Source organism: Lasioglossum baleicum, chromosome 7, assembly GCF_051020765.1.
Source record: "Lasioglossum baleicum chromosome 7, iyLasBale1, whole genome shotgun sequence".
Lineage (NCBI taxonomy): Eukaryota > Metazoa > Arthropoda > Insecta > Hymenoptera > Halictidae > Lasioglossum > Lasioglossum baleicum.
The window spans coordinates 14,215,961-14,239,866 of record NC_134935.1 but is presented as its reverse complement, the minus strand read 5'-3'; the positions used below and the strand labels follow the sequence as shown (position 1 = coordinate 14,239,866).

Sequence of the window (23,906 nt, the reverse complement as noted above, 5' to 3'; positions counted from 1 at the left end):
ATATCGTATAGTATTCGTAACAAGAAATAATAGTTTCAAACTGGAACCATAGATAGCAAATGAACTGTTCTTTTGAAAAATGATTTTAAAGTTGCGTAAACTATTCCATATGTCTACAGGGTGTTTCAGTATTGGTCACAACCTACATGAGAAAATAAGTCGAAAATGTAGAATAAATTGTAGTTTCATGCATGTTACCTGTTTCCTCAATCTATTTTCATCGTCAAGAAATATTCCAAATTCAAATATCTAATTTTATGTTTTAGATTATCAAAATAAAATATCTGATTTTACATTTTACTGTTCACGGAAAAATCGTAGAACAACGATTATGTAAAACAGTATTTCGAAATATTCTTTTCTTCAAAAATTTTACCCAACTCTCAAAACATTGGCCAATTGTGCAAAAGGGTACATGTCCAACACATTTTAAATTTTATTCGAGCCTACGTTCGTGACCATAAGCCGATCGATGTCTCTGCCATCGCCGGAAGTATTCGTCTGCTAAGCTCCGAAAACATTCAATTGTCTGTCCATATGAATTACAGGAAAACTTTGAGCGTTCCCGAAATAATGCCGAATATTCACGAAATAGCTTGGAAATATTAAACGGACGGTTCAAGGCGCAATCGGGCAAAAATTAATGAAGGAATCCGGGTGTCGTTAGCCGGTATTTCAATGCTTTCGTGGCGCGGTGGTGGGGGTAGCCGTGGGGAGTTTCCGTTTATCTGCGAGGTCAGAGAAGGCTGGCTGCGTTCAGTGGTGCTGTTGAAAAACACAATGAAAATGGCGTGGCAACCGCAAGAGGAAGGACTTCGACAAATCTTAACGCTCCTGAAGGAGTCCCAGAGCCCGGATACGGCTACTCAACGGGCTGTGCAACAAGTATCCTTTCTGGTATGAGTCGAATTGGTTCGGTACTGTGAGAAATACGTCTGTGGGACTCGTTCCCGGTGAGTACACTCGCGACGCGGTAACACACAAGTGAAGCGGGTAGATAGGTCGATCGAGGGGCGTGCTTTTCCCCGTGGAAGCTCGTCATTTCGACAATTTGCTCATTCCATTTCATGGGCAAATGAATAAATTCGCGTTAGGAATCGTCTCAAGGCTACCGGGCCGTTCCGCAAAAGCCCAGGGCACGGAAACGTTCGGCGCGCTTTTGCGCAGCCTGTCACGGACCCTCTTTTTTTGTCGTTCACGATTCGATTGAAAAGCTGTTAGGACACCGTTCCACGACAAACGTGAATTTCGCCAGTTTTCTTCGCGGGTTACAATCGCCGAGGGTCCCGTGCATTTTTGCGACTCCTTATCGCTCGGCCTCTGGTAGGCACGGTGGGAAAAGACCGACAGAAAGTCCATAGCTTTTTCTCGAATAACACGTGAGCTGTGCTCAAGCGCCAAGAAATACACTACCGTCCATAAGTATCCAGACACCTAGCGCATTCAAATGAATAGCATATCAACGGTGCGACAATCGAAACGTTTTTCAATGGTGCTAATGTCGATCGAAGGATACTTTATCGCTGGGGTGACAGGTTTCCCGATAGTTTTGCCTGAAATACCCTCGAATTTCCCCCCCGAACAGCTGGTTTTCAGACCTCGGGACACACTTTTGTCCTCGCTTTTAGTGTCGGAACCCGTTCCGCAATTTCAAACTGCATTAGGCCCGATGTTTATCGATTTAGAGTTTTCGTTTAACGTTATCTTATCGATGTTAAGAAATATTGCCTGCATGGGAGTTTTCTGACATGATAAACTGTTAGAGGTAACTATAGCTGTTTGATTTTCCGGTGATATTCGAAAACATGTGAGTGTCCGGGTAACTTTTGGACGGTAGTGTATATATACGAATGATAACCGTGATCTCCGTCGTGGCCCGTGTCCGAAATGCCGTTAACGTTGACGTCGAATTTGTTTTCCTTGACGCCTGTGATCGATAAATTTTGCGTATAGTCGCGGCCATAATGTTAATTAAACTGGCTCGCGAACATACTCGGATCAGAGCGTGTTTGCCGCGGACTACAGCTGCTACGAAAATGTACAGTTAGGACAACTTAATTTTTTTTCTACCTTCTCTCTCTCTCTCTCTCTCTCTCTCTCTCTCTCTCTCTCGCTCCTTTTATATTTGTACTGTATTTGTACATACGATCGTCGCGCGCGACGAGTCTCGTGTTTATATCTGTGATTGTGAGGTGGAACTACACAAGTCATATGTTTTTATTTTGTAACAATTGTCGTTCAATGTTTTAAACATCAATTTGTTATGGTTATCGTTTTGTCCGAGAGAGTACACATAATTTTTTCAATTATTTACTTAAGTTGCCCCTATTGGATTATTAAAATGTATACTTTCTAACATAAATACACAATGGCATTAATTGTTGGAACTTTAACAACATAAGAATGTGTATCAATTTCTTTTCTGCCCACTGTGTTATATATTGATACATTTTCTATGTTCATTATATAATAGCAAAAGTTGCTACAGATAATTGTAGATGTTATATAAATGCAGGATTTTTTTCTTTTCTTTTAAAACGTGCAAGCTGTTGTTAAGCTTTGCATGTGCGCTATATCTGGTATTTTTTCCTTAACGACTTTTTCCTAGAAATTGGAGGAATTAAATAAATTTCCAGACTTCAACAACTATCTTATTTTTGTTTTAACAAAGCTTACGTCAGAGGGTATGTATTTTAAATGCAAACTTGTAACAATACACAATGTGTAGATAGTTTTTCTAATTGTTTTCTGTATTTCAAGATGAACCCACGAGGTCTCTTAGCGGACTGATATTGAAAAATAACGTTAAAGCCCATTTGGATAAGTTTTTACCTGAAGTTACAAATTTTATCAAGCAAGAATGTTTGTCAGCTGTCGGAGACCCGTCGCCTTTGATCCGTGCGACCGTTGGTATTTTAATAACTACCATTGCATCCAGAGGTATGTATTTTGATAAATGTTACAACAGTAGATCAACAAATATTCAGAATATTAATTTGAGTATCATTGTGGAACAGGTGAATTGACTACATGGCTGGAGCTCTTGCCAGCACTTTGTCAAATGTTGGATTCACAAGATTTAAATGTATGCGAAGGTGCATTTGGAGCTCTTCAAAAGATTTGTGAAGATTCTGCAGAAATCTTAGACTCTGAGGCACTTAATCGACCTTTAAATGTTTTGATCCCAAAGTTCCTGCAATTTTTCAGACATTCAAGCCCTAAAATTAGATCACACGCTATTGCCTGTGTTAATCAATTCATTATTAATCGCACACAGGCTCTTATGATTCACATAGATAGCTTCCTGGAGAATCTCTTCCATTTAGCTAATGACGAGGATCCCGAAGTCAGAAAAAATGTTTGCAGGTACCGTTACATGTCCCCTTCTTTGTAAAATTTTTTTGTAAAGTGAATGTTGGTTGTAATTTTGTATCACCTATTATTTATTGCAGAGCTTTGGTCATGTTGCTTGAAGTTCGAATGGATAGATTAATACCAAATATGCACAATATAATAGAATATATGCTCATGAGGACTCAGGATCCGGACGAAGGTGTTGCTTTAGAAGCTTGTGAATTTTGGCTTTCCTTAGCAGAGCAACGGATTTGTAAAGGCGCACTTGCACCACATTTAACTAATTTAGTACCTATATTAGTAAGTGTTTGGTACAAAAGAAACAGCATTAGAACCACGGATCGAAAGAGTTGTAGAACTTAACCTCTTAGTTATGGCGAGACTAAACTCGGAACGTACAAAAACGACATCAGTACCGAAATCGGTATTGAATAAGTTCTGATATTTTAATATATTTTCATTTAAACAATTTGAATAATATGGTATCAATAAATATTGTAATAGTGAATAGTTTAAACACTAGATGAGCAAGTAAGCTGTTATATTGGCATATAGTAGCAAAGAGGTTAAAGAAGTTCACGAGGATAGATGTTTTCTTAAATGAAACATACGAGTTCGAATTAAATTATTTTTAAACACAAAAGATGACTTTCGATCTTTGGTTGGAACGTATGGCAATCTGCTAGCTAAATCTGTGAATGCATTCTTGCAGGTGAGAGGTATGAAATACTCTGAAATTGACATAATACTCCTGAAAGGAGACGTGGAGGAGGATGAAATGATCCCGGACAGAGAAGAGGACATCAGACCACGATTTCACAAATCGAAAACACATCATTCACACCATGCCAGCATGACTAAACACGGAGAGGAGAACGGTGGTTGTGACGAAGAAGATATAGACGCCGAAGATGGATGTGACGACGATTCAACGCTGAGTGATTGGAATTTGAGGAAATGTTCGGCCGCCGCGTTGGACATGTTGGCGAATGTATTCAGAGAAGAGCTGTTACCTGTGCTAATACCAATTTTAAAGGAAACACTGTTCCATCAGGATTGGGAGATCAAAGAGTCTGGAATATTAGCACTGGGAGCTATTGCTGAAGGTAAGTGTTCACAAAATAGTATGACGTGCATTCCGATTTCTAATATAATTGTATAATTGTCTCTTGCAGGCTGTATGGGTGGAATGATACCACACTTATCCGAATTAATTCCATATCTAATTAATTGCTTGAGTGATAAAAAGGCACTTGTGCGCGCTATCACATGCTGGACACTAAGCCGTTACGCGCATTGGGTTTGCTCACAGCCGCACGACACACATTTGAAACCTTTAATGACTGAATTACTGAAAAGAGTACTTGATGGCAATAAACGTGTTCAAGAAGCAGCGTGTTCTGCTTTTGCAACATTGGAGGAGGAAGCATGCACGGAATTAGTCCCGTACCTTGGGTTCATTCTTGAAACGCTTGTTTTTGCTTTCGGTAAGCATACCATTGCAAATATGTGCCGGTGATTATGAAAGTGACGCAAATCATACATATTTTGGATATATTAACAAATAGGTTTCTCTCGTCAGAACTTCGATCTCATTGATAACTCCGATTCTAATTTTCAGGTAAATATCAACATAAAAATCTTTTAATATTGTACGACGCGATTGGTACACTTGCTGATTCAGTGGGACACCATCTTAACAAACCGGATTACATTAACCTTCTCATGCCGCCGCTAATTAATAAGTGGAATGTCTTGAAAGACGAAGACAAGGACCTCTTCCCGCTGTTAGAATGTCTTTCGTCGATAGCGACCGCGTTGCGGTCAGGTTTTCTTCCGTATTGCGAGCCAGTGTATAGGTGAGTTTTCCCAGTGGATCTTCGGAATTCGTATCTCGAGAGTATTCGAAACGCTTAAGTGTATTTGTTTTTCGATAGGCGATGTGTATCCCTCGTAGAGCAGACGCTAAATCAACACATAGCAAGTACCCAAAGCCCAGAACAGTTTGAGGCGCCTGACAAAGATTTTATGATTGTTGCATTAGACCTTCTTAGCGGCTTGGCAGAAGGTTTGGACGGTCACATGGAACGCTTAGTAATGAACAGCAATGTAATGCAACTGTTGTATCAGTGTATGCAAGATAATATGCCTGAGGTTAGACAGAGTAGCTTCGCCTTGCTAGGAGATCTAACAAAAGTCTGCTCCCAACACGTTCTCCCATGTATACGTGAGTACTATGCAGTCATTTGCACGCCTGTTTGTATCTAACAAGGGAAGATAATCAATTTATAAGCCAATTATAGTGAAAGGTGATAGGTAGTTCTTAGAAAAATATTCGACAAACGTTTTCTTTTATCGGCCACAAGATTATATTCTCATCGACAAAACAAACCCGAATATTTCCGTTCACACGAGATAGGAAATAACAAAAACATAAAATCCAAAAACATGTATCCTATATTTTTATTCATAAAGCGCACAAAAGTTTCATTAAAATCGGCTTGTTGTAACTTGATTATCTTTCCTTGTTAGGTCCGAGTACTCGGACACCCGAGTTGTAAAAGCTCTATTTGTAATGGCTTTGTAAATCGTGGGTTCAGCTAACTAAAGCTTTCTCTTATTGCAGCGGAATTTATGCCTATACTGGGACAGAACCTGAATCCAGAATTTATATCAGTATGTAACAATGCGACGTGGGCTATCGGCGAAATAGCTATTAAACTCGGTAAGTATCGCTTGAAATAATTCTTGAAATACTTCAAAATATAGCTGTACTTCATAACATTAATATATTTGGCTTTTTTGTTTTGTACTTAGGATCTGACACAAGTGTATATATCCCATTAATATTGACTCAGCTAATCGACATAATCAATAGACCAAATACGCCAAAAACACTGTTAGAAAATACGGGTGAGTATTTTGTACTATATTTCCGAAACGTATAGTCTCTTTTACACAGCATAGCATATGGAGCATACTTTTAAATGGTAGGGGGTAATGAGTAGCGAACTTTCATTTTTTGAGTAATGCAATAACATCGACTACGTTAATTACTGTTCACCCATATATCAGTAGAAGTAACATACCTTTTCTTAGAAGTATGCTCTGCACATGAGGGGAAACTTTTCATTTGTGGCATCGCGTTTTTACGCTCGTTATGTCGCGGTCTATCACGCAAGTAAAAAGTGAAACGTGTACAAGATCATAGTCACGAATGCGATTCTCTAGGCTAAACAGTAACTTGTCCTCTTTCTCAATGAGAAGTCTCCCAAAAAGTATATGAACAAAAGAAAAGTCCTCACGTTAGATTCAGCATTCGGTGGCATTTTCTAAGTTTAGGTGCATTTTCTTGTAAATGAATTATTATTGAAGGTAATGACCACACAGATTGACGACTTCGGGTGGTTCTTCACATGGCCACGCTTGCACGTTTTATCAGCGGGTTAAATAATTAGTATCTGTACATTGGACCTAATTTAGTGGTGTGCGATTGCCTGCAGGCTTTATATGGCTGTTACTGCCATGAAAACGTACTGCGAATTCAGTATTATACTATTTGCTTGCATCTATAAGCCCCAGATATTGTTTCGACCAGTGTTATATTTAAATTGGCCGAAAACTCACGACCAAAAATTTTAGTTTTGTGTTTCTTGGTTGTTCTTGTTTGTATTGATATATTATATATACATATGTATACAGGGAAGCCCCGGGATTAGTGGTTCAATCTGTACAAGTGTGAATTCACGTGAAAAAATAAGTAATAACGATAAGTAGTACTTACTTTTTATGCAGATTCACTGCTTTCCAGGTTGTACCGTTAACTCGACGGCATCCTGTATACACATATTGGTAGAGATATCATACTCATGTCAGTTTTTTATCGAATCATGGGCTCGCACGCTGCTATCTAATTTTTATTATTGTTTCAGCAGCTATAATAGCACGGTATTGCCTATGTTCATTGTCGGTATCTCATATGTTTCTCACCTCTGTTCCCACTGTCTCTATTGATTGTTAATATTAAATTGATTATTATTGATTAAATGATTGATTACAAGTTAATTGAAAGTTTCTAAAACGACAACATGTTCGCCTGAGTTGATATCGTTGGTTCGCTATCAGTTTGTCTTATTGTTTGTGTTTCCGGTCACTTCACTACACTTCACTTGTCTACTTACCGAAATGAAAATGAAACCGTAGCCATAACGATCGGTCGCCTAGGTTATGTGTGTCCCCACGACGTCGCCCCCATGTTACAGGACTTTGTTCGACAGTGGTGTGTAAATTTCTTTATTATTATATTCTATTAATTATTATATTACCTTCTATTTTTATTAGCACTTTATTATTATATATTTATCCCGATTATTCAGTACATTGCATCAGGGGCTGCTAAGAACTTTTGCGCAAGAATACAATCGTAGCAATGGTCGCCTATTGCAAATCGAGTCCATAATGAGTTTTTCATTCTTTTTCTTCTTTTTTTTTTCTTGTCAACGAAGATCAAGAGAATAGACTTTCGATGACTATGACACGGGCCCGACTAAACTTGCCCAATGGTTTTTGCAGTACTTCGAAAGGGTTTTGCATTAAATTGTTTATGCTGTACGCAGGGTACACCCTCTAATGTTAATCGCCATTTTCCAGGTACTTCTGATAGTTACAATGAAATGTTTTCAACAAAAGTTAGGCAGTCCAACCTTCGGTTCGCTCGGGGTTTTAAAAATTTCCAGGAAATTTTTTGATTATAAATAATCTTCTTATTAAAATAAGAAGTCAAAGTCACCTTGAAAACCTATGGTACCACTTAACACTAAACCTACCGAGGTCTAAAAGTAGCCTCATAAAAATAACAAGATTAAATTTATTTGAACTTTATGCGGTTCATATTATAATATCTCCTCTATTAAATGTGTTTATTTAATCATCTACCACGAAAGCAACTTTATAATTTCAATAATCGTGAAATAAAAAATCTGGAGCCAGTGATGTGACTGGTGGTGGTAGGTTTAGTGTTAAAAACTCGAGGTCATCTCGATGAAAATACAAGTATCATTTTTAAAAAACCAAGCTTTCCCTGATGAAAATATATGGTACCTCTTAAAGAGTCAAGATCACCTTGAAAATATATCAGGATAATCTTGATGTTTTCTCGAAACAATTTTCTGACAACTTTTTAAATCCAAGTGTATAGCTGATCGAAGGCTAATTAACTTTTGTTCTAAATATTTTTTTCAGCAGATTATTGAAAATACCGGAAACATGGTTGGTTAATGTTAGAGGATATAGCCTGTAATATTACCTTCATTTACCACCGTGCAAGTATGTTATGGGCTCTTTTAATTATGCAGTTTGAGAGACCAGGGTAGGTTTACATTTGTCACTTTTAGGTCTGTGTACTATTTTTCGCCTATGTATTATTGCCTTGCATCGAAAACTAGAAAAGTATTTTTCTATTTTTTTTTCTCTCCACATACTTTCACTGTGTATAGGTAGTTTCAGTCAGAAGCGTCCTTTTGCATGTTAAGAATAACACAGTATTAATATTAATTAGATGTACACTCTCTTAGCTGCGATATAACTATCGCTAATACCTTTTATTTTTATTTTGCTGCAAATCCAAAAAAGATCGAAAACGATAAAAAAAGAGATGTCAAATGTAAACCAAACCTTACGGAGATCGTACAATCTTGTACGATGCCAGTCGTATTGTTCCAATGCAAATAACGTGGAGCGTAGAGTGAGGCTTTATTGAAAGACGTTTAATATTAGTACTGTTTACAAATTGTCTCTAATGTTCATTTATTTTCTTGAATTTAGTTCACTCTTTAAAGAAACGACAACGTAGGAAGCAAATATGGGACTGGCCTCAATAAAGCCAAGTTTTGCCTCGTTAAATGTTACTTATAAGAATCTATTTCTGTATAACTTGTGGGAATGGATATTATACGAAGTGACTAGCTGTCATTTTTACTGTAATCACATTCTTACGAATGTAACTGATTATACTGAACAGGAAGGAGGTACATTCATGATTGTGCGTACTGTTTTATAGAAATGTATAAGGTTGAAAAACCTCAAAAGCTGTGCTGAATGTTCTAGAAAATTTATATCATTTTATCTAGTTGGCCATGAATGTACTTTCTACCTCAAGCATAAGCTTCAGAACTACGTAATGTGTACAAATATTCTGTCAGGTGCACTTCCCTGCGGAGCATAAGAGACAATGAAGAGAAGGACTCGGCATTCCGAGGTATGTGTCAGATGATTACGGTGAACCCTGCAGGAGTTGTCCCAGACTTCGTCTTCTTTTGCGATGCTGTCGCGTCTTGGATCACGCCAAGAGACGATCTGAAAGACATGTTCCAGAAGGTATATTAATTACACCTTGTATTTTTTTTTATCTACGTCCCACAGGTGTATACAGGGTGAGTCTCGTAACATGACCACTTCAAATAACTCTTAATATGTTTTATGTTACGAGACTCACCCTGTACATCATTTTTGGCCATGTAGATTTGTCATTTTCCTCCATCACTCTCAATTTCAGAGAAGTTTTAATTGTAAAAAAAAGAATAAAATTTTCAACTTTAGGAATTTTCTCTGCTTCAAATGTAAAAGCCACATGAATATTTCTTGCGTAAACTAATTCTATAGTTGTATCTTTGTGGCAGAGAGAGTATTTTAGTTGGTTACACTGTTCTCTAAAATTAATTCTGTACGTTTCTTCCACCAGATACTACATGGATTCAAAAACCAGGTTGGTGCGGAGAATTGGAAACGATTCTTAGATCAATTCCCACCACAGCTCAGTGAACGACTCCATAGTATGTATGGTGTCTGAGCAGCCCTCCCTAATTGCGGTGAGTTAACTTGAGAATGTTAACAGTATTGGAAAGACGCTGATGTAATCAGAGCGGGAGTTCAGAAAAATATGAAATTGCCTGAAAAAAGGCTATTGAATTCCCTATTGAAAGAAGTCTGCAATGAAAATTTGAATATATTCTAAATCTGATTTGTGTGCTCCGATTTGGAGCAAAAAGAAACCCGAAAAAATACCGGTGTTTATTTTGGTTTTGGTACTGTAACGATTTCGATATAGCCATATTAGCATTTAATTCCCTGATTGTGTACCCCTAAGTAATTCTTTCACCAATCATGTTTACTGGCCAAATATTTTTGGGGGAAGACGTATCACCAAAATCTCCTAATTTTCTGGACTTCCCGAGTTGGGTGTTCGCTTAGAGGTCAAGCTAGAGGATAACACGAAGTCATATGTCTCTTTCAGAAGGCCGCTTAACGGGGCAGGCCGAACGGGGTTGGGCGGGAAACAGAACTATGGGTGGACAGGGTGGGTGGGTGAAACCACGGCCTCTTCTCATCAACATCGTTGTCGTTACCGTGTTATGGTCATCGTTAGGCTCTCGGGGGAACTAATACGCGCGTCATTAGCTGTGCAGCCGGCAAGCTATATAAGCGGGAACACAAAAAAACAGAAAAACCACGAAAAACAATATCGAAGCGAAGGCTGGTACGAGGAAACCAACAATAGGAATATCGGTGAAAAAAGAAAAAATAATAACGAGAAAGAAAAACAGGGAAACGCGAAAATATCTACATATGAGAACGACAAAGTAACGTGATGGGCCGAATCGTAACGCGTGGGTGGGCGGGTAGGGTGGGGGGCGGGCGGGAGGGAAGGGAGGGAGGAATTGTGTTGGGGTCACCGACCACTTTAATGTGAAGGTATCGTAACTGCAACGCTGAGCCGCGATTAAATGAAAACAAAATGATACCTTAAAGTAGTAAAATCTACACGCTGTACACTCCGTTTCCATTAGCGCTGTGTAACACTGGTTAAAAGTGTTTGATTCTCGCGTATCGAAACGTGACAAAAGAAGACGAGGAGGATGGAGAAGAAGCTGGCGTTCGTCGACACGTGAAGGCCAGCTCGTTTAGCGCGACATACCATCTCCACACTTCCTGCTCGAAACGTGAACAGGAAGACGCGCCATAGAAACAAAAGAATAAAACAAAAGGGATGAATGAAAACTTGAATATTGATAAAAACAAAAAGATAGCGAGAGAGAGAGAGAGAGAAAGAGAAGAAAGAAATCAAACAGGCATATAGATCTCACGTTATAGAGGTTGCTAAACTGCTGTGATCAAAGAAATTTCTATTGATAATATATAGTGTATCGATAATTTGTTCGAGAGAGAGAAAGAAGGGTGCAAAGAGACATCTCTACCAATAAAATATGTTTGCGTAGAGCTATTAGAAGGGTCAAAGAATAGGCTACTTATTTGATAGAGCTACCGAATAGAGAGTATGTTATTAGAAATTTCATAGTGTACAGAAGGTTTTTGAGAATATTGTATTTTTATACGTTGAGGAATACACGCATACAGACGCAGAGAGACAGACACACACAAGTCGAGTACAATTAAAACGCAGAAAAAGTGCCATTCCGTTCGGGTTAACGAACCAAAATTACCATTTTTTTTGTTTCTTCGTTCTTTTTTTTTTAATATATCTTTCTTCTGCTTGCTTTCGCGAACTTCTTCTCTACCATGCGCGTGCTGGCATTGTGATATTAGGTTACACGGCAGAGGTCCGCTTTGCCGTTATTTTTTCGTGTATCCGCGGAACATGAGTATTTCAAATACATTGATTAATATATACGTACATATCAAGCGCATATGTATATATATATTGCTGTTATTAATATTAATGTATATCAGAGGATTACGGTGTTCTTTTAACTGACAGACCATTCTTTTTTGTGATTATTATATCGCCCCCCATTCCCTCTCATTTTTGTTAAAGATATTAAATTAGGATCATATTAGCATTATTAGTGTAAATAGATAATGAACGATTTTTTTTAGAGAGGACAATTTTGTTATACACCGAGAGCTGTATAGGGTTAAACGTGTCAAATTCGCTTTGGTACCGTCTCTTCGGATTTAATTGTTATTTAACGAGCCGAGGAAAACATTGTTGTAGAACTCTATGACTTTCCAGGGATGTAAAAGAAAACGAGAGAACAAACGACCGATTCATCACAGAGTTTTCGAATCTATGACGTGAAATCTATTGCAACAGGCGGGGGAGAGAAAGAGAAAGGGGATGACGAGAGACCGAATTGAAAGTACGAATTTCTTTCTGCAGAAAAACGATCGTGTCCCTCGTAAAAAGTTAAATTACCTCGTCTCGGGCTCTCTTTTGTGTTCGAAAATCCCGGGCGCAGACTGTATGTCATTCCAGTCCGTCTTTTCATTTCTCTGGGCCAGTTCGAAAGGCGAGCACTAATTAATTATAACGAAGATTGCGCTTCCGGTATTTTCCAAGACAACTAGAACGATCGGAGATGTGCGAAAGAGAGAAATAGAGGGGGAGATACGGGGAAAACGAAGAAAACGAGAAAAAAAAATAAAGAAAACCAACACCTCGAAATCGTGAAATAAAATGTATTATGTATCGCGACCGCGAAAGCATTGTAAAAGTCGGCGAGATATGATTTCTAGAAACTCTTAAGACGTATCAAGCTGTACTGTTTTCTTTTTAAGTTACGTTCTGCTCACATTTGTTTCGCGAATGCGTCGAATTGACCGTGAGGAATAACAAACTCTTGACGGCTAGAGCCCGTCAGAGTCCATGCTGAGAAAACGTCGTTTAAGTCACTGTTGTCAATCAAACTTTGAAGTTTATTAATAAACGGAAGAGCTGGCGGGATGAGCTAGCGCGGGCGAGATACGGAAACGAAGGAAGACAAAGCACAGAGACGAGAGCGTAGATTTAAACAAACAAAAATCATGATGCCGAATCTATTGATCAATTGGAGAACAGCTCTTCTGTTGATCGAGAATATCGAGAGTTATACTAACGAGAATATTTTTGTTAAACGCGAAAGATTATGAGTTTGAAATTCGTTATTCTATATCGGAAAAATAGAGAGAGATAAGAGAGACGAAGCACGCGTGTATTAACGTATTAAATAGTTTGTTGTTCTTTCTCGTGGTGCAAAAAGGAAATTTGTTGAACCGTGCGCAGAGAACAGAAAAACAGGAAAAGGAAAACACGGTGTTCGTGGCCGCTCCTTGACTCGATCCATGCTTGTCAATTGGCAACGATTCATTGCCATTACTTTTAAAATCCCAATACTTTGGTCCTTTCCTTGCCCTGCCTGCGCCATTTTTGTGATATTACTATTTTTTATAATTACTTAAGGGCTTGGATGAAAATAGAAAATCGAGCCACGTGCGATCCTCGCGAGCCTGTCCGCCCGGAAATTCAGGTTCGACAGAGCAATATAATCCGCGTTTACTTGCACGGATTTCTATACTTCTTTCGTGCTTTTCTCTTTTTTATGTTTTTTTTTCCACGAACACTTCACGCGTGTAAATAATTAAGATCATTTTCTCACTTTGTTGCAGAATTGACTAGTGTTTAAAGGCATTCGATTTGTACGCGGTGCACGCGGATTCCCTCGACATTAACGAAAACGGCAAATGTAGTTCTTGGAAAATTGCTTCCGCAAATTGCGCGGACGTTTGTTTTCTAAAATGGTTTTCTCCAACAACGAACGCCTCGAAATTATTGGGACGTTTGTCTGTTTATGAACTGGGAATAATACAATTGCGGTTTGATTTTCATTGATTTCGGTGCAATTCGCGCGCGCTTTTTTAAATAGTTCCTAAGAATGTTTTTCGACGGTTCATAGACTCCGGTTTTCACGTTGAATTTCGTACGACCATGATCGCGCATCGACGAACGCCTTACTTACGTGTTACTCTCCTTATCATTGTAAATATAATTTCTGATTGAATGTTGTAGATAAGACAAAATACACTGGCACACGTAGGAAAAAGCCGGACGTGTTGATTACAGGTTGTGACAGCGACCTGTCGGGATTTCACGTGGCTCACGAATTATTTATTATGCTCGGAACTCTCAGTCAAGATAAGAATGAAAAAGTAAATTTATAAATGAACGTAAACTTAAAGAATCATCTATTTATACAGTATATAATATTATATTAAAATATTATATAACGACGATGAAACGAAGTTGATTGATATTTGACAAATTTCCAAGTTTTTTCTATTGAGAGAGAAAGAGAGAGAGAGTATGTGTGTGAGGGAGAAAGAGAGAAGTGTGTGTGTGTGAAGGAGTCAAAGATTATGAATGCATGTGTGTGTTAAATGTGCGAAAGGTGGCGTGCGTGCGTGGTATAATACACGAAATAATTGCAAGCAAGCAAACAAACAAAATAAACATAGAGAAAAGAAAGGTATGATAAAAAAAGGGACGAAAAATGAAATATGTGAATTAAATGACAAACACACGAGTAAATATATTGTTGTATCTTTATTATTGTTGTTGTTGCATGAGACTAGCGTAATAGACTGAGCCATACACATGGTTAAATAATAACTATTAACATAATATTTCTTAATTAATACTATATTATTGTAATTATTATACGGTGTGTATTATATTTAATCGTAATGTTTCGTGCAGGCAGTGTTTAGGAGCGAGTTCCCGTCCTTTGTATCGAAGAGAGAAAGAGAAAGAATCCTGATTCTTTGAAAACCGAGATAATCTCTGTCTTACCCGAACACGCTTGTGCAACACTTCCACCTAGTTCAGGGCCGTATATCAAGCTCGAGATCGAATATAGTACGATAAATAAGGATAAACGATCAAGGACGCAATGCTGCTTTTTGCTAGAGAGTTTTACAATTTCTCGTCGAATTGTATTATACAGTTGTTCGTATACACAGTTGTGCGTGTGTATGTGTGTGTGTATGTATACGTAATATACATGTCCCCCTCCCCGGATTGCAATCGAGAAGACGCGCCTCTCGAATCTTAGAGGTACAGGACAAAATTATTTTCGTGGCTGATTTTATCTTTCTAAAAATTAATTTCAGTCTTAAAAGATGCTTGAGCTTCTTTTCAATCTTAGCGTTTTTGATACATCATCCTTTTGATGTTGTACATTTCCCGAATAGTTTGTTAATGAGAAAGTGCGGTTCTTCTCGATTGGATCGCGCGACGAAAAGCATCCTCGACATTCGCTCAAAGGATGGGAACCTCGTGGGGCTGTTCCTAGTACCTGATTATCCTATCCTTGCGGCACGAACGAAGGCTCTGTCTAGGCGAAATCGGTTCGCGAATATCTCAGATCCAAGCCAAGAAACTCGAATATCGAGGCTAGCTCTCTGTTCTCTCGCGTCTCACAAGCGCCAGCGAATCCCTCTGTCCAGTGTCTCACACTCGGTATAGAGAAAAACGTAAAACAATGAAAAACAACACGTTGTTCTTTTTATTGTCGCATACCTTGACTGCCTAGTAATTAAGGTATTATATACACTTGTAAAAATACTTAAATAATCGGTTTTTTTGGAAGAAGAAGAAGAAGAACAAAATTATATATTTATTTCCAACGACTAACATACGAAAGAATAACATTTGCAGTATAGTTAGTAATTTGTTTCGAGAAAAATATCCATTTATAACGAAGTTACATACAGTTACTCGAATTAATATTCGGACGATAACTTTTTTAATATGGTACTATACGATTTGAACTTTTTTAGAAAGCTAGAGTAATTAGTTTACTGCAGGATGTGAACACATTGTTTTTTCAAAAATAGCAATAGATCGGAATTGTAGAAAAAATACTAAAAGTTGCATTTTACAACTTTTTTTATGTGGGCCTATATTGATCAATTGCAATTTTTGAAAAAATTTCTTTTCACATCCTGTAGTAAACTAATTACTATAACTTCCCAAAAAAGTTCAAATCGTATTGTACCATATTAAAAAAGTTATCGTCTTTTTTAGAGCGAATATTAATTCGTAATTAATTAAGCGTAACTGCATACGTGCACAGATAAATAGCTTAGGAATACACAATAAAAATGACTCGTAGGCAAATTAAAAGCGCACAGCCACGCTCGTATCAGCGAGTATTTATGTATAGTATACATACGTAACACCCTGTATCTCTGTGAACTTTAGTCGGATGGAATTGAAATTTTTAATCTTATAATCTTATGATAATACGCTTTCTGAAAAAGGCATTATCTGAAAATTGATTCGTTTTACATTACAAGTGTATATTATATAACCCCTTAAGCACAAGCGAGGATATACAACACCTACACCTGAACTTTCGTCGTCTACGAAACTGCAAGTAAGTTTGCTTTCGCATGGTAGCAACAGAAACGAAAATAGGTGCTGTCAGGAAAGACAGCTATTACGACCCTATTCTTTCTGTCTCAGTACTGTCCGCGTCTAGGGGTGTGATCACAGTGGATCCGACGTCGGACGTTGTGCCTCTTCTTCGCACACTCGAAGAAAGGGACAGATGCGTCGGACGTCGGCCAATCCGGCCGATATCGGAGCCACTGTGACCGCGGCCGAAGACTACGGTATTCCCTCGCTGGGTGTCGCTTGATGCAGATTCGATACATATTATTTATATTTGTTGAGATTATAGACTCATTTCATAGGCAATGGTTGAATCAACTTCTTATTGCAACCATGCATATATTATAATGAAAATGTGTGTGTGACGGAACATCTAGATAAATTCAATCACGTTATTCTTATAATGTAATAGATGTGAGTCAGTTCGTCTGCTCGGCAGGCGGGTTAGTATTTAAGTTAGTTAAACAGATTTTGTACAGATTGTTGTTTAAAGTCATGGTACACAGTATAATATTTCGAGATTCCATGGTTTTCTGTTGCTAAATTGTTTTAATATTTTATAAAGACGGTAGGCAACAATGAAGGTGAACAACGAAAGACATTGTAGGTAGCGTTAAGGTTTGTTTTAATTTTATCTTATTGAAATTGTTATAGACAAACACGTGTCTTTAGTGTTTGCTCCCTGTTTATTAAATATGTGTGTTATTCGCTTCTGTTATACATACTGAAATCAAATCTATCTCTCTGTTATCGATGTTTAACCATTAGTATAGTAGAGACTAGTGCGAACGATGCGAATTTTCTTTTTCTTCTAGGAAATTTTGAACGATACAGATGAAGTCCCCGATATGTTTAGCTCTCCAGTGTGCGGATTGTGAGATTCACGAATTGAATTTCTACTGTTTTAGTTTTCTTGAAATTATTTATTAATTCGCAGTGTGACCCTTCATTTTGTTATTCATCAATTAAATTACACAATTAAAACCTATTCAAGCTTTAACAACAATCTCCATAATTTTCTACGCATTCTACACGTTTGTTACATGTGACCGATGATTCATGAATTCAGGAAAAATTTTATCAATCGTGGCTGTCAGCTCTGGAGAGATAAGAAAAGCTCTGACTGTTTAGAAGATTATATGTTAACGAAAAAATTAATATATACCTTTGTGCACTGGAGAGTTATCTCCTTTCTAGGAAATTCTGAACGACAAAGTTTCAAATCCTTATAGATAAAATCGTATTGCAAAGAATTGTAATCTTATTGTGCAAACCTCTGCAGTTCTGATAAAATCATTTCAAGAAACTAGAAACATTGTAGGAGATAATTAAAAAACTTACATGATCTATCGTTCGATTGCCACATCCAGGGAATACAGTGTCGCATGAAAATAAGTTATACGTATTTAAAATCATTTTATTTGTTACAAGAATTGATTCTGTCAAACGGTACTCACCTCGGAGCACGTGGACAGCACTGTTCCACACTAATTGGTACACTGTGAATTTTATGCATTCATACCAGTCAATAAACTCGTTCTTCTAGATTTAACGAGATCTTCTCTTGGGCGTACTAACTAATTCGTGTTTCTCACAATCACAAACAGTGGTAACTTGAGTTTAGATCCATTCTCTTAATCAGCGAATTGAAAATTCAGTAATTACTTTTATAAAATGAAAGAGATCGTTTTAAAAGGTAGGAAATAAAGTATATGGTAGAAATTTAAGAAAAAAGTTTTGAGTTCTCGACATGTTGGCTTCCAAGAAATCGAATCTGCATTAACATACACGATCTACTATCGAATGACAAAATGAAACGTCGTTCATCGGTTGTGAAAAGCAACACTGAAGCGGCGAACGAGAATCACAAAAATCGGAAGAGGATGAAGAGGAGGGAAACTGATGAATTAGAGAACAAGGCCGCTAATCAGTATTGTATACCAGTATAATATAAATACGCCACTGGCAATCGTGTTATTGTGATCACTGAATTTATTTTATGCTGTCGGTTATTATTATTGCGATTATTATTGTTGTTGTAATTGATAGATCAAATCGAGACTGCTCATTATCATCGATAGGAATTTCGATCTGCGGGGTTCGCGCGCATTAGCGTGACTGGAACAGAGCGATGTGGTGACGCTGAGCTCCCTATGTCGACCGTTCCCGCCAGAACCTAAGCGTAAGAATGGGGTCGAAATCACTGCCATCTCCTGATGGACGATCAGTACATCGTTCGCGAGAAATCGTGAAATCTCGGTTCAGCACACCTGCACCGGTACACAGGCTATGCATACATGCACGCGCACAATCAAACCGATCCGTAAACTATTACTTTTTGTCTTTGGCTCTCTGTGTACCAAACGCATGTCAAACACGCTGCGAACAAGCTCGAAGCAATCCGTGAAAAATAAATCTTGAGGAATACATAGCGTGTAACAGCAGCCATGCGAGTATTGTGTCCTTTCCAGCGATCTTTCATTTCCATCGAGCCCACTGACCGTAATCGCGACATTAGTTGTTAAAAACACTCTGAAAAAGAAAAGCCGCGAGCGTTATCGTCCTCTTTTTGTGTCGCGTAGCGCTAATAGTTTAAATCTCGATGGATAGTAAGTATTTAACCAAGTACGTAACCAAGACGGTTCGAGCATCCAGCATCTGATCGTGGACATATTTTTCTATTGATCTTGCTATGTCTGACTGATTTTAGAGTTTAAACCACGTTTGTCGGTGCTCGATTTACCGCTGAGAAGTGTGCCTATATTTTTCATAAGTATCATTCCAATTGACCGATACTGTTTGGACAAATAAATCGCCGTTCAAGCATCAACATCTACTGTTCATTGATGCTCCAACATTCCGTGCAATAAACTCCTGTATAACGCGATCAAACAAATGTTTGAAAAGACTGCATACAATAGAAAAATTATTTGACAGAAACCGGTTACGTTCATTTAAAGTCATCACGAAAAATCGGTCGTTTCTCGTTCAACAATTTAACGCGTGCACTTCATCGTTCCAGTTACACGGATCGAAGCAGCAATCATGAGGCCGGAGAGATGAAGGATCAGGATCATTGGTGGAACAAGAGAAAAATAAATTAAGCAACGATATAAAGCTGGTCGACGAGCTCTCTCATCGCAGGGCACGCGAATCATCGTCGTCGCCGGTGTCCCATTTCTATAGTTGGTTGCTTCCCCCATAAACGTTTCGCGTAGTACCGCATAAAAGCACCGATAAAACGGTATCCCACGTCCGATCGGTCTAACGGGGCCCGAGCTTAAGTGATTGCTTCTCTTCATTAGAGGCTGGGCTCGTTCCGTTCGAACTGATCCTCTTTTCCAGGGGCGAAACTTGAGGGACAGGTGCGGTAATGGCCCGTATCCAAGGCGAGCTGCCGTGTTCCCAGCTCCTCGAAGGGGCTAAGTGGAGCCAGTTGCAGTCGATTTAACCCCTGCCCAGCTTCCCACCATCCCCGAGACCAGCCCTCGAGACTATTACGCGAATTGATTCGGCATCGGATCTGCCCCCGGGGCGGAAACACCGTTTAGCTCCTCGTTTCTTCTACTCTGAACTGCCTCTGCCTCTCTATTCCGCTCGCTGGGATGCTGCTTGCCTGATATCCTGATATCAGGACCCGTTTGCTGATCGTTTAGGCGATACTATCCGTTCTGAAAAACAATTTTTGCGACTCCGCACAGTACGTTGAGAAGCCAGTTTCCTGGAGAAACTTCTATTGCTCGAAAATTATGGGCGATGCGAAGAAATGTTTTAGATGAAAATTGTAGGATATACAGGAGAGTACGTACGATGATTGTGTTTTTGTTTGCCATTGCAGTAACCTCGAGAAGTTCCGCAGAGGTAACAATTGAAATGTCGAATGGAAACCTATATTTTTAGTTGCGCATTCTTCATGGTTTCAACCCCTTCTAGTATCAATCTTTTCTTGATTTAATTGAAATTTCTTTGTTGGTGTTCCAGTGTGGTATTCAGGAGCTAAGTTATGTTATACCCTTTCTGTAATGTACATAATGTAACTACTGTGCAAATAACACAGTGTTGTTTTGTTTTGAATTTTCGTCTTTATGCTGAATGGTACTTATGATTCAAAATGCATAACATCATTTTATTTTCATTACAAGCTTTTTTCAAGTTATTTCTATCGATCTACTTTCCAGCGTCCCACACCAAAAATTCTTTTGCCGACTGTTTCACCGTAAAATTTAATTCTACCGTAATCAAGCATCAACAGTATCAACACCTACGAAGGCCCTTGAAAAATCAGGACCAAATCTCTTTCCCTGGACACACTTTTAATTGCATTAATTTTACTGCGTAATCAAACATCACCCCCTGTATATTCTCCATACTCAGGATCCCCAAAGATCAGAACAAAAATTCTTCCACTGAATATTTCACAAACAAAATGAATTGTGATATAACCAAACGTCAACCCTCATATTCTACACACTCAAGATTCCTGAAAATCGTCCCTTGACAAGCAGGAACAAAAATTCTTTCACTGGATATACCACCATCAAAGTGAATTCTACTGCAACCAAACATCAACCCCTATATTCTGCAGATTGAACAACCTTAAAAGTCAACAAAAATTCTTTCCCTGAACCTCTCCCAGAAAAGTTAATTTTACCGTAACCAAACATCAACCGTATATCCCACAGACTCAAGGCTCCAGAAAATCATTCCTGTAAAACGGAAACAATTGTAGAAGACTGTGTTTAAACCAACGCGCGAAACCAGCACCTCCTATCCCTCGCAGCAGCCATAAACACGCTTCAAGGGTCCGCTACATAGATAGAACGGTCAGCCAAGGAGCAAGAAATCAATCGTCCATAGCCGGGCGCGGAAGAGAGTAAGCGGAAGGGATGTTAGAGGACTCGAAAATAATTCACGCGGGACCGTCGCTATCCGAATACGGCACTGACTGTCGGACCAAGGGGCTGGTTGGTTGCCTCTGCTGCACCCGCCACCCCCGCCCCTTAATCTAATCCAAGGATAATCTAAAATTCATGACACACATAACTGCCAGGCGATGATATATCTGGTGGGGGTGTGGAGGCACCGTCTTTCCTCTCGCACCCCCTCGGTCCATTCCGGCATCCACCCTCTGATACCCCTTCGCGTATCTATTGCACGGTCTACCGGCGAGTTTCTCGCAATCACTGGCATTATTATTTAATGTATCACGGGTCGAGTATCAGCGTGCCTTCCGGTAAATCGCAATATCGTGCGTTCTTCCTGTGTACATATCTATCTCGCGCCCTTCTATGTACATGTCTATCTCGCGCGGTTTCATAACCATAACGTTTTATACGTTGGATCCGTGGGCGGAGCTGCAATAGTAGCGAAGAGTGCGGCGCTTAGCAGTCTCCTTACTATTATTGCAGCTAGTAGTCCGTTGTACTCGTATCCTAGACGATTGACGATAGCCGGTCCTAAGTCACCTGCAGCCGTACGAGGTCAAGTCAAGGTAGGCACGATATTGAGCTCCCAATCAGATCCGCACAGTTATTATTAACTCCTCATATCCTTCGACATCAAATAAAATGGCAAACAAGAACGAAATGAGACATCGTATCAACGTATTAAATTCCAAACGGGATACATTTAAATCACAAATTAAGAAATTCCTAACATGGCTTGATGAAAGTCAAATTTCCAACATGGACCACAGTGAGTTCCGTAGGAAACGTGATCTATTGCAGGAACAGTTTCTCCGCTTTGACGACGACCAGAGTGAACGTCAACTGTATGAAGAAACAGCCGAGGGTCTACGGGATATAGAGAATCAGTACCACGATGCAATCGCCAGAGCGAATTCTATGGAGCAACCTCAAAATGGTTTAGTCGCGTTGCCCGGGCCGTCCACGTCAGCGATGAACGACTACCGACTGGGAGCTACCTTCAACGGCAACTACAAAGATTGGCCGAAGTTCAAGGAGGATTTCCAAAGATTCCTAGACGCGAACTCTGGTCTCAGCGAGAGATTGAAATTACAGAAACTCCGATCATGCTTACCCGAAAAAATTAATGTTGCGATCGAGTCATATATAGGCAACGAGGATAATTTTAAGAGCGCATGGGATATGCTGGTAGCGGCGTACGAAAATACCTACAAGTTTAGAATGCATCACGCCTCGCGAATGTTTGACACGCCCGCTATGCCGGACGATTCGATGGAATCGATTCAACGTTTCATCTGCCACATAGAGCGGCACATGCAGTGCCTAGAGATCGCCACAGAGTCATGGACTGATATCGCGAGGATCTTTCTGTGGTGTCTCGTGGTTAGCAAAATGGGTCCAGAAACACGAAGAAGATGTGAACAGACTCTGAAAGACCAGGAAACGCACGATATCAATGATATTCTGAAATATCTTAAAAACATACGTCAATCATCGACAAAGAATAGTAAACCCAATAACCACGAGAAGCCAGAAACCGGGCATCAGAAACGCACCATGGAATCTTCAAGTTCTATGTATCGAAGTAGACCGACGTCGCCGCCAACGAAAAGACGCGTTATGTCAGAAAAGTGCCATTTCTGCAATAAGCGAAGTCACCTTCTGTCTTATTGTCAAACCCTAAAAGATATGCTACCATTCGCCCGCAAAGTAGCTATACGAAAGGCCAGAATGTGCGAACTCTGCCTACGGCAGAACCACTCGACTAGGAACTGTTATACGAACATAAAATGTAGAATCTGCAGAGGGGAACACAACACCTGGCTCCATGAGAACCGAGAGGACAATTAACATATTACGAAAAAAGGATGTGACATTTTTCTCATACGGACAGACGAACGGACTATTGACAACGGCGACAATTTACATACAGTAAATCCTCTATACTCGCAAAAAGGTTGTACACGATAAACGCAAAAAAATATACTGTAAAATTACAGTATTTCTCGAGAAATTAAAATCTAGGAAAATTCTTACGAATCTTACAAATACATATGTCCTACCATTTCTCGAGAAATGAAAAATGTTGAGAAATCAGGAACACTAGCAACGACGCGACGTGACTAACCGCGATTATGTCAAGGCGGAAATCGCACGGACATCCCATTCAGACACGGATTACGTCGGTGTTTTAAATACAATGACTTGAATACAATTATGAACAAACTCGTGACGACGACAATAGAATTACGACCGTGAAGATACGAACGACATTGACATTTTGTACAATTCCAAGAAGAACAGAGTCGTTAGTGTCGTTACCCGATATTGAAATCAGCCGATCGACGCTGAACACATGCGCGAATCTATTCTGATCCTGCTATCACCCAGCTCGGGTAGAT

At 39.2% G+C, this 23,906-nt stretch overlaps 1 protein-coding gene across 3 annotated transcripts; it reads left to right on the top strand.

Annotated features, from left to right (window-relative positions):
* The first annotated feature begins 712 nt into the window (after nucleotides 1-712).
* Tnpo (transportin 1) lies at nucleotides 713-10,871 on the top strand. Of its 3 annotated transcripts, none has more exons than XM_076426933.1 (15): nucleotides 713-885; nucleotides 2,609-2,684; nucleotides 2,761-2,940; nucleotides 3,018-3,366; nucleotides 3,453-3,654; nucleotides 4,067-4,460; nucleotides 4,530-4,841; nucleotides 4,976-5,213; nucleotides 5,292-5,581; nucleotides 5,981-6,079; nucleotides 6,172-6,267; nucleotides 7,558-7,633; nucleotides 9,555-9,729; nucleotides 10,094-10,220; nucleotides 10,649-10,871. In XM_076426933.1, exons 1-14 carry the CDS (start codon nucleotides 781-783, stop codon nucleotides 10,199-10,201), a joined length of 2,700 nt encoding a protein of 899 aa, XP_076283048.1. In that variant the 5' UTR covers nucleotides 713-780; the 3' UTR covers nucleotides 10,202-10,220; nucleotides 10,649-10,871. The 3 variants fall into 3 exon arrangements, with proteins under 3 accessions (XP_076283048.1, XP_076283046.1, XP_076283049.1); XM_076426931.1 differs by having other exon boundaries at nucleotides 10,646-10,871; XM_076426934.1 differs by lacking the exons at nucleotides 7,558-7,633; nucleotides 10,094-10,220; nucleotides 10,649-10,871 and having other exon boundaries at nucleotides 9,555-9,712.
* The last annotated feature ends 13,035 nt before the right edge of the window (nucleotides 10,872-23,906 follow it).